The sequence below is a fragment of the Pithys albifrons genome, chromosome 1, assembly GCF_047495875.1.
Source record: "Pithys albifrons albifrons isolate INPA30051 chromosome 1, PitAlb_v1, whole genome shotgun sequence".
NCBI classification, from domain to species: domain Eukaryota; kingdom Metazoa; phylum Chordata; class Aves; order Passeriformes; family Thamnophilidae; genus Pithys; species Pithys albifrons.
This window is the reverse complement of record NC_092458.1, coordinates 26269205-26282205: the sequence shown is the minus strand read 5'-3', so window position 1 is coordinate 26282205 and position 13001 is coordinate 26269205. Positions and strand designations below refer to the sequence as shown.

Here is a 13001-nt window from a genome sequence, read left to right as displayed (position 1 = left end):
TTTTTTTTGGTAGAAACTTCTTCAGATTCTTTTCATTAAAATGTTCATGTTAAAATTGAGAACTTTGTTATATTAACTAACTTGTAATCTTGTGTTGAAAAATAATGTCCAAAATATTGTGTACAATAATTTGTATAGCTTCTGTAAAGATGGGAATGTAACTGCTGTTGCTGTGTTCCTTAGGTGAAGATGCAGACTTGTGCAGTGAATTGTTACAGGAATCACTTGATGCACTGCGAGCTCTACCAGAGGCGTCTCTTTTTGATGAAGGGACTGTATCTTCTGTATGGCTGGAAGTGGTAGAAAGAGCTACTAAATTCCTAAGGTCTGTTGTGACTGGGTAAGTTTCTTCTCTTGAGCCTTACTGAAGTAGCTGTTAAATGGCTAACTTGCATCTCTTAGTAGCTGGTGGTATAAACATAGTGGTTTAGGGAAAATTGAAAAGATTTCTTTCCTTTTCTAATGTTATCATACAAGCAAGCAAAAATTAATAAACTGTTGAAATGATGCTCTTTAAATATGATTTAATTATTATAGCTGTTTAAGAAAAACCTGAATTTGAGTATTCTGAATCAGTGCATGTAGACTTACCCAAAGAATACTGTTTCACTAATGTAAACATGTCCACATGGGGTCCTTTGGGAACAATATGTATGTGCACACTTAATTGTGCCTTTCTAATATAGTAAAATAACACAGACTTGTGTGCATGAGGGAAAATACACTCATATTGCACTTGGAGCACTCCCCTACTTTCCCCTTTTATTTAAGTAGTCTTAGACTTAGCGTTCAACAATAATTACTGGAAATTAATTGTCTTTTGAATACCGGAACTACATCCTTACTATGCATATCATGAAACATAACTTGAATTTCACTTGTGAAAAATGTTTTTCTTGTTCGTGGCATGTTTCATAGAGCTATAGATACTGAAGCTTGGGGCAATTTTAAAGCCTAATTGTCACTCTAAAACTTGTTCTTTGGAATGTCTGGGCTTTTCTTCTCAGCTTATTTTGTCACCAGTTTTATAGTTTTCTGCAAGTTTTGTGGTTCTTGAAGTGATGTAGATGCTTTCGGTAAGCATTTATGTATTATTTTCTATAAGTTAATGAATACTGTTTGACTTTTAAATAGAGATGTGCATGGAGCTCCCAGTACCAAAGGGCCAGGAAACATTCCTTTACAAGACCAGCACTTGGCACTTGCCATACTGCTTGAACTGGCAGTTCAGAGGGGTACACTAAGGTGAGAAGCAGGAGCATTCTTGTTTTAAACCATCACTGTGTTGGACTTGCCTGAGCAGTGCCTGTCTTCAGCTTCAAAGGTTTGGGTTTAACGTAATAATTGTGGTTCAAAGCGTGTGAACCTTTTCGCTAATGCAGTGGTGATTAAGATCTAATATTATCTAGATTGCAAAATCCATTTTTTGTGTTTTGATAATCTGTTTAAAATGGAAAGCCCTGGCATCTGATATTGCTAAACATGAAATTATGGAAAGTAAATTGTATGGATAACCTAAACCAATGTTTTTAGGAATGGTTATTAATAGAAGATGTTAACTCTTTCGTTCAGCCAAATGTTGTCTGCAGTTATGTTGTTGCTTCAACTTTGGGATAATGGAACGAGGGAGACGGATAACGAGCGATCTGCACAGGGAACAAGTGCACCCCTTCTACCTTTGCTACAAAGGTTTCAGAGTATAATATGCAATAAAGACGTGCCCAATACGGAGGAGGAGATTCAGGTACTTATCCTTGGATTATTTGAAGAGAGCATTATGTTGGAATCACATCATTTGCCCGGATAATAAAAAGTTATAAAATTATCCAAACAAAACTGGTAGTGGTGTTTTTTGTGTAAGATGTGTATACACCACTATTATTATTTGGTTTTCAAGGTACATTTGAGTTTCTTGAGGTAGGAAGAAGAGCATCACATTATGGTTAGAGGTAAGCATTGTGTTTCGTAGTTATGTTGTTGTAATAATGAACTTAGATATGGCCAGGTAACTTTTCTGTCTATTTTGATTGTTTTTATTTAGTTGTATTTGAAGTTAATTGAACTACGACTCTCAGTGCAAATTACTGATCTTGATAAAATATAATAAATCAGTTTTATTATGCTTGTAACTTTCTATTTTCTGACTATTTTCTGAGCAAACATGTTTCAAATTTTTCTGTACTGTAAAAAACAAAAAAAGCATGTGCAGGGTTAGTTTGTTTTCCCTTAAACTTGTGAAGATACTCATGTCTAAAATATATTGTATGTCTGTATGTGTAGTGTCATAGATATACCCTGAATGTTCTCATGACTGCCCTGTTTTCTTTTCTAGCTCCTGACTTACCCTCTAAGTCCAAATGAAAGTTTTCTGAGATATCTGACTTTGCCACAGGACAACGAGCTGGCAATTGATCTGAGGCAAACAGCTGTGGTCATCATGGCCCATTTAGATCGTCTGGCTACCCCGTGTATGCCTCCACAGTGCAGCTCTCCTACATCTCATAAGGTAACTGTTGGCAGTGTCAGATTTAATGAGATCTGTTCCCTGAAAGCATAACTGATTTTCAGAATGGAAGGAAAATGATTCCTAAGATTCTTCACATTTCTTTTTGATTTTCACAAAGTAAATTAAGAGTTGCTGAAATTTGTCTTGCTTGGATATCTCTTATTGCATTAGCCCTTTTTCAGTCAGCCTTGGAGAACAAATTTTATGGTTTGTGAACCATTCTTACATATCACACTGTGGTTAATTCTGCCGTATTTTGAGTTGTTCCCTGCATTTATCAGAGTAGATTGTCGAGACCAGACTTTATGAATGTTGAGAGTCTGACATATTAAAAAAATAAAAGAATGAAAAAAGTAAATGCTAAACTTGCCAACTTGAATAGTCTCTGAACAGTTTCTGTAGAGATTTGTAGCTCATTCCAGACTGAAATGAATATGAAGCTTGCAAGTCTTTCTTTTTGATACCATCTAATTAGGTAGGTTTTACTGACTACTGGCAGGAATGACTGTCTCAGATTTGAGTATATTTGCCATATAAAGGTTTAAAAAATAATGTGCTCTATGCATTTTATTAAGTTGTGCATTTAAAAATTAGTACTTATAGAATTTCTTATTTTCTAGGGATCACTGCAAGAGGTCATTGCTTGGGGATTAATAGGTTGGAAATACTATGCTAATGTGAGTGGTCCAATTCAGTGTGAAGGACTGGCCAACCTTGGTGTTGTACAGGTTGCCTGTGCTGAGAAACGTTTTCTGATATTATCTAGAAATGGAAGAGTTTATACACAAGCATACAACAGCGATACTCTGGTGAGAGTTTTTTACATGGTTTTAAAAATTTATTCTCTTCTATATTACATCATAGCATAATGCTCCTTTAAGTATTTTCAGTTTCTTGGAAGACTAGATGGAGACATGTTGAGTTTTGTGAGCTTTTTGAACTTTCAGAAATTCTGTGTTTTGTCTCTTCTATTGATTTGATGAAATGCGAATGGTTTCTGTAATTTCTGTCAGGCTAGAGGTTATGGATGCAATGTAATTATTGGCATGCTGGACTTGGTAACAACTTCAGAAACTGGCAGATATGAAATGGATTTACTTTGGTGATGTAATTGTACCCAAGTTGAGTAGTTTCTCAAACAAAAATATACTGTAACAGAAGCATGTGTCACTGAGATAGCCTGTAACATTAAGATAAACACCATTTTCATATATACTGAAGACCTTATAAAAATAGGAACAAAATAACTTCAAAGCATTGCTTTTGTCAAATTTGACCTCTATTTTCTTTATACCTTTACCTTATTACTTTGAGTGCACACTTTTGATAAAGCTGTAGGAAAACTGTACCTGATTATTCTGTATATAGGCAAGTGACGGTAAATGTCAGCAGTTTTTGTAAGCATTTTGCTTCTACCTGGTTGACAGGGACCACAGCTGGTGCAGAGTCTGGCTTCCAGGAATATTGTGAAGATAGCAGCACATTCAGATGGGCATCACTACCTGGCTCTGTCAGCAAATGGTGAAGTTTTCTCTTGGGGTTGTGGAGATGGTGGAAGACTAGGTCATGGGGATACAGTGTATGTATTAAAAGTAATAATAACATCCTTTTGCCAGTGTTTTGAATTCATAGTAGAAATTATTTGGTTGTGTATATAAACATGCTCAGCATTGGACATTTGTTTCTGTTACTGGACAGAAGTTGTATTCTCCCTGCATATTTTTTCTGTATGTAATATTCCCAGTTCTGTATTAATGCTACTTTCTGAGATACTTGTACACAGGGGGTGTCTTAGTGGTTGTACTGTTACTAGGCCTTTTATTAATGGTTTTATAAATCCACAGCAGGTGTTTCTTGGAAACATTGACTTACATGTTGGAATGGGGTTGTAATTTTCTATGCATTCAGGTTATATATCATTCCATTTGTCTCATGTGTCAGCGAATGACATCAGTGTCCCACCCTTGTGTAGAAGCAGTCTTCAACAACAGCATTATGTGGGGGGTGTGCATCAATACACCTTAGAGATTTTAAGTGTCTTCCCCCAGTGCTGAAATCCCTATAAAGCAAGGGAGATAATATACAAGGGTTATCAGGTATAGTAATTAAAGATAATTTTTTAACAGTAAAATATTTTTAAAAAACATTGCATTAGTTCAGTTGGAAACAGAAGTCACAGTTGTTAGACATCCCTTTAGTTAGTGGTTTGTATGTTATTGAAGAATCTGAACTTCGTTTTGGCTTGTGGCTCTGTTTATGTCTCGATACTTCAGACTAGTATTAAGACTTGCAGTTAAAATTGCAGCAATTGTTTCTAACAAGTATGCCATACTATTTATTAATTGTTCAGCAGATCACCTGTTGTGACATATGCCATCTTCTCTTTAAATAGCCCTCTGGAGGAACCTAAGATGATATCTGCTTTGTCTGGAAAGCAAGCTGGGAAACACGTTGTTCATATTGCATGTGGAAGCACCTACAGTGCAGCCATTACTGCTGAAGGAGAACTGTATACATGGGGACGAGGAAACTATGGCAGGCTTGGTCATGGTAAGTTAGTTGCTATCTATGAATAAGTTGTTAAAGAATTGTTTAGTGCCTGTCTCAAATGATGTGTCATTCCGTTTACGTAAAGCTCATCTGAAAACGTTACATGGCTTTACATGGATTGAAACGCACTGAATTTCTGTGAGTTACCTGAAAATAAGCAACTGGATGGAAAAGAAAAATCTAGTGTCCTCTTTTCCTTTCCTCATGAAACTAAGACTATTTCATGAGTTAAACTCATATTAGATACTTAAGAAACCATACAGGAACTTAGTCATGATGCTCAAATCTGGACACAAAACCATTCCAACACCCCCCCAAACCCACATAACAACACATCCAAAAGCAAACAACAAAAACCCCAAACAGGAGAACATACTACTAGGCCTTCTCGATTTTGCTTCTCATGGAACTACTTTGTTTTGAAGGTTCCAGTGAAGATCAGACCATCCCAATGCTGGTCACGGGGCTAAAAGGACTCAAAGTTATTGATGTGTCCTGTGGGAGTGGAGATGCTCAGACCCTTGCAGTTACTGAAAATGGTAAGTAGCAAAACTAAAGTTAAAATTTGAGGTAAGCTTCCCTGTTCTTTCTTTTCTTCTGAAGATATTTATAGTGCAGATATGCTTATTTCTAGTGGCTTGAATTCTGTAAGAATTTAAAGCTGAAATGGTTTTTGCAGAAATATGTATGTAACATTTATGTGGTTTGCATATATTTCCATGCATAGATATGCAATATGTTCATTATGAATATGCAAATATATCCTTTTATAGTATATTTAAAATATCCATTTATATATATAATAGACACATAAATATTACATCTATGTACATTGCATCTAAATTTTCTTTATTACTGTATAAGTGCAAGTAACTCATGTTGTCACAACAACCAGAATTCTTAGTAGGAGAGCTATCTGTGTTAATCCATGCAAAGTGCCAAGGAAAGGCTGTATTGAAATTTTCTTCCCAACACCCCTGAGCAAACTGCCTAGGGTGGGACAGATTCAAGGCCCAAATGTCATTGTGTGAGGTTATGCCCAAAGCAATCCCCTACCAAGCAGATAGTTCTTGGAAGCTAGTTGTTCTTTTAAAATACAGGTGGTTAATATGATGTCCAGTGTTTAGAAATTGAAACATCTGCTCATACAAGAAATGGAAACAGATTTTACTCATTTTTTTTCACTCTTGGTCTCTGCCTTACATGCTTCTGTTGCTTATCGGAATACATTAGGGACTAGCTTGTGCAAGTAGGGAACACAAGTGCATCAGAACATAAAACAAGACACTTTCCTTTTGCACATGTATGGATTTGCCATTTTTGGACCATACTTTTATGTAATGTAGATACAGAATGCCTTGACTATTTCTAAGTTCTTACATCAGGACTTAGATATAGTCATGTATTTCAAAAGAACGTGATAGACAATGGCACTCAATTTAATTTTGAGAAATGCTTGAATGATAGAAATTGAAAATTGAAACAGGTTTTTCAGATAATTTGGCTATCTAATGTAGAAAATATTTTGCAAGTCCATATAAATAATAAAAGAAAGTAGCATTAACTTGCTTGATTTGCAGTAAATCCTGTGCTTCATATGTTTTTAAGGACTTTCCATACACTGATGAATTTTCAGTGGATGTTATACGTTACAGTTTTTATGTTCAGTTGTATCAGCATGAAAACTTTTAAAATCTTACTCTTCCTTCTGATTTTCAAAAATAACTAGTAACTACTATTCTTAAAAAGCAATTTAAAACCTGTGCTTATTACAGAATCTCAGATTTGTAAGAACTTGTCAAAACAGAAAACTGCATTATATGAAGAAACATTGCAATATTTTTTTCTTTCTCTTGATTTAAAGGCCAAGTGTGGTCTTGGGGTGATGGAGATTATGGAAAACTGGGAAGAGGAGGCAGTGATGGTTGCAAGACTCCCAAGTTGATAGAAAAACTCCAGGATCTGGACATTGTGAAAGTTCGCTGTGGTAGCCAGTTTTCTATTGCTTTAACCAAAGATGGCCAGGTCTACACATGGGGAAAAGGTGACAATCAGAGACTTGGGCATGGAACAGAAGAGCATGTTCGATATCCCAAACTGCTGGAAGGCTTGAAAGGTAATTAGCAAAGCTGGAAATACTCCAAAATTATTTTTTCTCTTGATGGAGTTTTTTACAAATGAACTCAACTTTAAGAATGATGGGACCATGTACCCGGTCATATTTTATCCTGGTTGCATTGGAAAAGTGCACATTTCCCATTGCTTCTGCATTTACACCTTTAAGATTTGAGCAGACTCAGAGACACTGTGTTATGACTACTTTAAATGTTACTTGTCTTGTGTTCTCTTTATTCCTATTTATTTTCTATTATTAGGTTCACAGAAATGCTTATTTAAAACATGTATTTTTGCATTGTCATGCTATTAAACATATATAATATCCTTCAATTCAGTCTTGTGAATGGAATAAATGAAAATCACAGGCAGTAAGTTGTGTTCATGTCAGTACTTTTGGCTTGTTTCTAGCAGAGTGAACTTTTTTTTTCATTTGTAAGAAACTTGAGAGTCTATCAGGGAGGATGAGGAAGAAACCTTTTCTATTTCTCTTTCCTGAAATTGTTACTCGTATGTGTTGAATGATCTAACTGAAAATAGCTTCTGAGCTATTGACTACAAACAACTTTGCAGTCTCTCCTGGTAGATGGGGAGATCTTTTAAAAAATGTTTCCTGAAAAGGTTTCTAAGTAGAAGGGATACAAAGTAGAAGATTTTTTAAAAATCTTGTTTTGTGCATAAGCTCTCTCTTACGAATCTTTAAATATTTCCATTGTTTATCCTTTGCTGTATTCTTCCAATCCACTACTAGAGGAAAGGTGAGGCTCTTGACATCCACAATATGTTGGGTATGGTTGTAATTAGCACAGTTTTCCTTGTCTCTGATATTTTTCTGTCAATGATTGCAATGTTTAAGTTATATTTTCAATGTTTGACTGTCCTCTCAGGAAAAAAAGTGATAGATGTGGCAGCTGGATCTACGCATTGTTTAGCACTGACTGAAGATAGTGAAGTGCATAGCTGGGGAAGCAATGATCAGTGCCAACATTTCGACACTTTGCGAATCACCAAGCCAGAGCCCACAGCTCTCCCAGGATTAGACACAAAGCATATAGTTGGAATTGCTTGTGGGCCTGCTCAGGTAAGTTTTGTTTTTGAATGATTTGATTTTGTCTCCCATTAAGATTAGTTCTGTACTCTAATCTCAGTCCCTCTTTCTGTGCTTGCACGACCTTTCTTATTTTTACTCTTACTCTGAATAAATGAAGGCTTGGAAAAAGACAAATCATGTGCAGTTGGGCCAAAAAAGAGCTTTCCCTCTGTTGGTTTCTTAGAAGCAGCTATTTACCTGGGATTTTTTGTCTGGTACAGCAATTAAGGAGTTGTCAGGCAGAATGTTTTCCTGCAGCAAAGAGAGTGAGTTATCTGGACTGGCATGATAGACAGCACTTCAGAAAATATGATAAGAGAGGTCTGGTTGGTAGGGTTTTATATATGTTTCCAAGGATGCAAGTAGAGGGTTGTCTCCTACAGATGCACAGGTATTATTTCGTCATCTTCTGTTGCTGTCTGAAGGCAGATAGTAGCTTTATAGTTCTATTTCTAATCAGTGCCTTCTTGTATTTAGGAAATAACCAACTGTGGAACTCTCTATATTGTTGCAATTTTATAGAGTTTTGCATGGTCATCCTGTTCAGAATGGTCAATAGGCTTGCGTGTGCCTTTTGTGGTCGATGTTTGCCCCATGACATTTGAGCAACTAGATCTGCTACTAAGACAAGTGACAGAGGGAATGGATGGATCCTCTGACTGGCCCCCTCCTCAGGAAAAGGAGTGTATGGCTGTGGCAACATTAAACCTTCTGAGGCTTCAGGTACCTTCAATTTCTTACACATTGAGCAGTCATTGAGCTGAAGTTTTTCAGTAAATTGCTTGGATGAAAATAGTACATTTAATGTGCTTTAAAATACTTCTATTGATTTTAAAAAGTATTTACAGTATCACTTTTACTCTTTGAAATTTGGCAGCTGGGGGTTGTGGTTTTTTCTTCTTGACAGCTTTTGGGTTTCATAAAAAATGAACTATAAAAGCCATGTCTAAATGGAGAGATTTGGAGTATTTCTATGACTTTTAAATAGTGTTTTTAAGAGGGAGTGTCCTCTTCAATCTGTGTCTGACAGTCATTGAAAGTGTGCTGGTTTTTCTAGCATAATGTAGTGAGGTAGAAACCATGTAGGTTGTTCTTTAGGTTCTGTTCAGAACTTCAGTGTTCATAGCTACCATTCATAATTTAAGAATATTGGTTTAAATTCAATATGTGGTTGGGCAAGCAGATGAAAATTTGTACCTTGGTCAGTGAGCTTACTCAGTTCCTCCAGGATTGACTTTTCCCCTATCTCTGCCAAGTTCATATCTCTTCTTAATTAAAATATGCCTTTTTTTTTCCCACCCTCTTTTTTTTTAGCTTCATGCTGCTATTAGTCATCAGATGGATCCAGAATGCCTTGGCTTAGGTTTGGGCAGTATCCTGCTCAATAGCTTGAAGCAGACAGTGGTAACATTGGCAAGCAACGCTGGGGTTCTTAATACTGTGCAGTCGGCTGCTCAAGCAGTGCTGCAGAGTGGATGGTCTGTGTTACTGCCGACAGCAGAGGAGCGAGCTAGGGCGCTCTCAGCACTCCTACCCAGTGCAGGTTGGTCCCAAGATTTAAACCTGTTCGTTTGGTGCTTGCATTTTGAGTTCATTAATAACTTCTTCCCTTCTTAGTTTCAGGAAATGAAATGAACGTAAGCCCAGGACGTAGATTTATGATTGACCTTTTGGTGGGCAGCTTGATGGCTGATGGAGGCTTAGAGTCTGCACTAAATGCTGCGATTACTGCAGAAATTCAGGTATGCGTCAGCAGCTTTGCAGTTCAGGTTCTTCTGCAGTGGACTGGATTTGTTACTTTTATAACACAGAGTAAATGTGCCTTCAGTTGGGAGCTGTGCAGCAGCTACTGGCATATTTTCACCATGGTTTTATGGAATTTGTCTACTCTTGTTTGTCTTCACCAACCCCCATTCCCCCCTTCCCCTTTCTATTATAATTGTTTTTAAAAACATGTGCTCACATGGTTGTTACAGAATATACAATACCTGTTTTTTTCATAGGAATTGTTTCATTTCAGGCATAGGTAAAAGTGAGTTCCCATGAATACTTTTTAGGAAAATGTTTAATAGTCACAGTCGAAGTTGGTGTGTTTTCATTAACTTGTTTTAACTTTTTCAGGATATTGAAGCAAAAAAAGAAGCACAGAAGGAAAAAGAAATTGATGAACAAGAAGCAAATGCATCAACGCTTCATAGGAGCAGAACTCCGTTGGACAAAGACCTTATTAATACTGGAATCTACGAATCTGCAGGAAAACAGAGTTTACCATTAGTTCAGTTAATTCAGCAGTTGCTAAGGTAATTGCTTTGAATTTGTCTTTGACTTTTATACAGAAGATGTATTTAGATGTTTTAGGAAGTAGTCAACTAAAGGATGGTTAATCTTGGCTAGCAAATAAATTCTCCTACTAGCATTTTTAGCACCTCAGAATTCAAAATATTGAACATTCTTCTACCTTGTCTGTAGTTCTGCTATTTTGTTTGCTAAGAAGAAATTTTCTATACATAATTACCCAAGTTTAGAAAGACTTACTGCCTTGCTTTAATGTATTTCGATTCTTACTCCTTTACTCTGAAAGTTTTTGTATGAAATACAGGACAAATGTTCAAAAGCCTGCCCTTACAAAGTATGAGAATCACCATGAATTTATTTAGAACTGAATGTTCTGCCCTATTTATTTATAACTGAATATTTTGCTTCAAGGAGACTGTGTCTGGAGGTGTAAGTGGGACGAAACCCGAATTTTAAATTCTTGACACTGAGAAAGAGTTGTGAATGCCTGACCAATAGGGTGCTGAGAACAAAGCTTCATTATGTCAGCTAGGGGAGTAGAGGAGTATTTAACATGTAGCACATATACCAGGAAGTAATTATGAATTTACCAAGACACTTATTGTGCTTTTTCACTTAATTGTGATGGCAACCATGTAATTTCATCAATACTGAGCTAGGTAGTGTCATGACTTTCATTGCAGCTTTTCAGTGAAAATTGTCAGATTGTGTTTTGTAGTGAGTGATGACAAAATACGCAAACTTAAGGTATTTTACAAATCCTGTTAAATGAAATGTATCCAGAAAGCCATTGATTTTTTTGAGTACTATGATGCAAAGAAGTGAACTTTCTATGAAGAAACTTTGCATAGGTTTCTAGTATATTTGTTTGAAATTTTAGCAAAAGCTTAACTCATGTTTCTGTGAACTGTCTTCACTCTGAGCTCTCTTTAAGTACTTTATGATACTTCTATGCCACTTAGGAACATCGCTTCACAGACAATAGCCAAGCTAAAAGATGTTGCTCGTCGCATTTCTTCCTGCATGGACCAAGAACTTTATAGCAAGGAGAGATCTGCTTCCCTGGACCTGTTGCTTCGGTTTCAGCGTCTACTTGTTAGTAAACTTTACCCAGCAGATTGTGTTGGGCAGGTCCCTAATACATACAGTAAGTTACTGTTTTTTTTAAAAACAAAACAACCCCCCTGCAAAAAACACCCTGCCCCCTCCCCAGGCACTTCTGTAATATCTTTTACAGGATAGCAGTTTGTTATTTTAATTTCTCTTCTTGTCTCATGCATCCACCTTCTTACTGGGTCTGTATGAACAGTTCTTAAAAATAGTTTATTGAAATGGTTGGCTGTAAGGGAAATTTTTTCTTTGTGACGTAAAAGGATCTAGATAATTGACTTGTAATACATTTTTAAAAATATGTAGTTTCCTTATTTAGTGCTAATGCTGAGTGACATTATTTCAGAAGAGACTGACAGCTTTTGAAGTCTGCTTTTTAAATATGACTATGTTATGGTTTTCTGTGCCCATCCTCCTTCTTGAATAGGTCCTGACCTCTTAGGTGTTGGTTCGTTACTGAAGAAATACACTGCTCTTTTGTGCACACACATTGGTGATATACTTCCTGTGGCCACCAGCATTGCTTCTGCTAGTCATAGGCATTTTGCAGAAGTATCTCGTGTCGTGGATGGAGATTTAACAGGTAGGTTTTTCCTTGTTGTCCTTCTTTCCTCCCCTCCACAGAATTTTAAAGTTATATTGTAGACATTCTTCAAAGTTCTAAATGACTGAAAAGGAGGCAGTTAAATTTTTTGATTGATTAGTGAGAAGGAAGGCAAGAGCTTTGTACTCAATGGTAGTAGAAGGCAGAATATATTGGTGGTCATTTACTTCTGTGATGCAATAAATGTAAATCTTGAACTAAATGTATCTTGTGTTTGATGTTTTAGGCATTCTTCTTCCAGAATTGGTGGTTTCTATAGTGCTGCTCCTTAGTAAAAATGCTGGATTAATGCAGGAAGCTGGTGCTATCCCTCTGTTGGCTGGCTTGCTAGAACATCTAGACAGATTTAACCATTTAGCCCCTGGAAAGGAAAGGGATGACAATGAGGATTTAGCATGGCCAGGAATAATGGGTATGTAGTTGTAGCATCTGAACTGTTTACTTATATTTTCATAAAGTACCTATGTAAAAATGGTGACTGTTCATGAACTCCTCTGAAGAAGGGAATTCTACTTTACAATTTTTTATTGACCAATTCATACAGTGGTCATATGGCAGTATTTATTTCTGTCAGTACATTCTTAAGGTAGTTATATATAGAGAGGTAGGATTAAACAGTACAGATGTCACTTGCTCAGAAAGTAGTTCACATAATTTTGCATTCTGAGTGGGAAAAGTTACAGTGAAAACTTGAGCAGTACATCTAGACATTTTGTTACTAAATTCTATCT

At 36.4% G+C, this 13001-nt stretch overlaps 1 protein-coding gene across 5 annotated transcripts in view; it reads left to right on the top strand.

Moving 5' to 3' along the window:
• The window catches only part of HERC2 (HECT and RLD domain containing E3 ubiquitin protein ligase 2), a 115879-nt gene that overhangs the window by 41909 nt on the left and 60969 nt on the right, over positions 1-13001 (top strand). For 4 of the 5 annotated variants that reach the window (XM_071547878.1, XM_071547856.1, XM_071547850.1 and 1 more), the window contains exons 7-23: positions 184-340; positions 1135-1245; positions 1573-1744; positions 2333-2506; positions 3127-3315; positions 3934-4085; positions 4899-5056; positions 5482-5595; positions 6921-7172; positions 8059-8252; positions 8784-8984; positions 9576-9804; positions 9879-10003; positions 10383-10561; positions 11519-11703; positions 12094-12249; positions 12497-12682. In XM_071547878.1, coding sequence (XP_071403979.1) covers positions 184-340; positions 1135-1245; positions 1573-1744; positions 2333-2506; positions 3127-3315; positions 3934-4085; positions 4899-5056; positions 5482-5595; positions 6921-7172; positions 8059-8252; positions 8784-8984; positions 9576-9804; positions 9879-10003; positions 10383-10561; positions 11519-11703; positions 12094-12249; positions 12497-12682 — 2934 coding nt within the window. The remainder of the gene's footprint in view (positions 1-183; positions 341-1134; positions 1246-1572; positions 1745-2332; positions 2507-3126; positions 3316-3933; positions 4086-4898; positions 5057-5481; positions 5596-6920; positions 7173-8058; positions 8253-8783; positions 8985-9575; positions 9805-9878; positions 10004-10382; positions 10562-11518; positions 11704-12093; positions 12250-12496; positions 12683-13001) is intronic. The other variant, XM_071547865.1, reaches the window with a different exon arrangement.